The 1,993-nt window shown below is 36.9% G+C and overlaps 1 protein-coding gene across 1 annotated transcript; it reads right to left on the bottom strand.

Annotated features, from left to right (window-relative positions):
- Positions 1-851: 851 nt before the first annotated feature.
- Positions 852-1,988, bottom strand: LOC129572037 (beta-hexosaminidase subunit alpha-like; the record flags this gene model as incomplete). Its single annotated transcript, XM_055451938.1, has 3 exons — positions 852-1,239; positions 1,380-1,593; positions 1,769-1,988. Coding segments are annotated over 3 exons (810 nt in total), but the record flags the coding sequence as incomplete, so codon positions are not given.
- Positions 1,989-1,993: the final 5 nt, after the last annotated feature.

Genomic DNA, 1,993 nt, shown 5'->3' with positions numbered 1-1,993 from the left:
TTACAATGCTGCCCAAACTATTGGCCACTTGGTCACTTGCGGCCACGTGCCATGGAATACATTCCGTTTAAGAAAACGGCATAAAGAGCAACATTGTGACAATGACAATGAAATCAGTGGCTTGTTCATTGAATTTCCGTTGCTACGTTATTTTTTTTTTCAACACAAACATTTGATAAAATTATATTATGTCTTCAAATTTTTGTTATTCATAGCTATATTTTTCACATGCATGTTTGTTTCGAATGATTTGTAGGTTGTCGAACTTTGTATAACAATGATGCGGCGTTATCAAATCTTTTCGGTACAAAGAAAGTTTTTATAAAAAAAGTGGCTATTGGCTCGATCTCCACTTATGTGGCCACGCTGTAAAAAAAGTTTAGACAGCACTGTTATATTGCAATTAAATCTCTTTTTATTATTTGAAAATGATTAACCCTCAACTGCATGAATTTTTCCCAGGGCTGGGAATACTGGTATTTGGTTGATTTTTGGCCATAGATAATGAAAAAAATATTCATAATCCTAGATTTTCCAGTCAGGAAATGCGATAGACACAGGTCAGAGAACATTGAAATCCATTGTTTAAAAGTGTCAAAAATGTGTCTAATTTGGAAACCGAATAATTTATCTTGTCAAATTTTCGTTTTCGTACACATTTTTGTTTATAACTCACCAATCGTACTACATAGACAAATAGCGCCAAAGACACAAATAAAGAAAAAACATTGACAAATAAAAATTCCCCTTGAAGCAATCTCATCCGACGTACGGTTCACATTATACAGGTGTTAAAATGATGCCCGCCAAAAGGCGGGCTTATCCAGTTGAGGGTTAAATTTCCGACATTTTGAAATTCGATATTAAACACAAAATCCAGGTCCATTCGGTGGTTGAGCTTGCAATCCACGTTTCTTCATTCGGCAAGTGTGCTCTTCCAGTCGATGTCTTGCTTCATCCTCATCGCTCGCACAATTTTGCGACCAAAGTTTTTCGGCCACCGCACTAACTCGTGGAAAGATGCGCGACACAATATTTGTATCATCAACAACTTCAGTCCACATACAAGCTTCGCCACCAATCAAACGCGATTGCTGTTCATCATTACCGGGAAAATCGCTCGGTTCGTACTCGTAAAACTTTTCCCAATCACCGCCAGTCTCCAAATCATCCAAATACCAACAGCTAGATAGGATGCCGAATAGCCCGCTTTCGGTTATGTTGTCAAGTAGTTGTGCCCTTTTTTTAATTTAAAAAAAAAACGTTCTTTATAACGAATTATTTGATAATAATCTATTCAAAAAAGAGTCATTGTTTCGTGACACATCGCTTTGTTCAAATAATTGAAAAAAAGAAAAACAATTCTTTGTTTTGTTTACCAATCACCCGTCCAAACTTGAACAATTGTTTCAGGTGGCAGTTGAATGCCATTTTCAAACACTTCTTGCCATACCATCGATTTGTGCCCCGACTCGTTTAACGTATTCATAAGACGGTGAATGTAATGTCCTTCGAGCTCTTCGAATGAAGTCATTCGGTGACGATCCATATAATCGTCAATTTGATCATTCCAATCCCAACACTCGAAGTCGACTGTAATGAATTTGAGAATTATCAATTGAAACATGAACAGAAGAAATAATTTGGACAAATTATCTGAAATTTGCGACGATCTAACTAAAATAACTCATTCAGTTGAAAAAAACGATTTAGTTTAAGTCATGTTCGATTTCATTGAAAAACCATTCCATCTACAATTTGTACATACCTTCATCGCCGCCCAAATGTATGTACTCGTCTGGAAAAACGGTACCAACTTCGCGTAGCAAATTTTGCATAAATTCATATGTATTGTTATTTGTTGGATCGATTGATCCCTTATGAACACCATCGCAAGCACTCAGTAGCTCTGGATGTGATAGACCCCATGATCGTATATGGCTCGGCGTATCGAATTCGGCTATCGTTCGAATACCTCTTAAGCGTGCATATT

This window comes from Sitodiplosis mosellana, unplaced genomic scaffold (assembly GCF_009176505.1).
Source record: "Sitodiplosis mosellana isolate CC-2019 unplaced genomic scaffold, AAFC_SMos_1.0 Smas_scaffold_4014, whole genome shotgun sequence".
NCBI lineage: Eukaryota > Metazoa > Arthropoda > Insecta > Diptera > Cecidomyiidae > Sitodiplosis > Sitodiplosis mosellana.
This window is presented reverse-complemented; position numbering and strand designations above follow the sequence as displayed.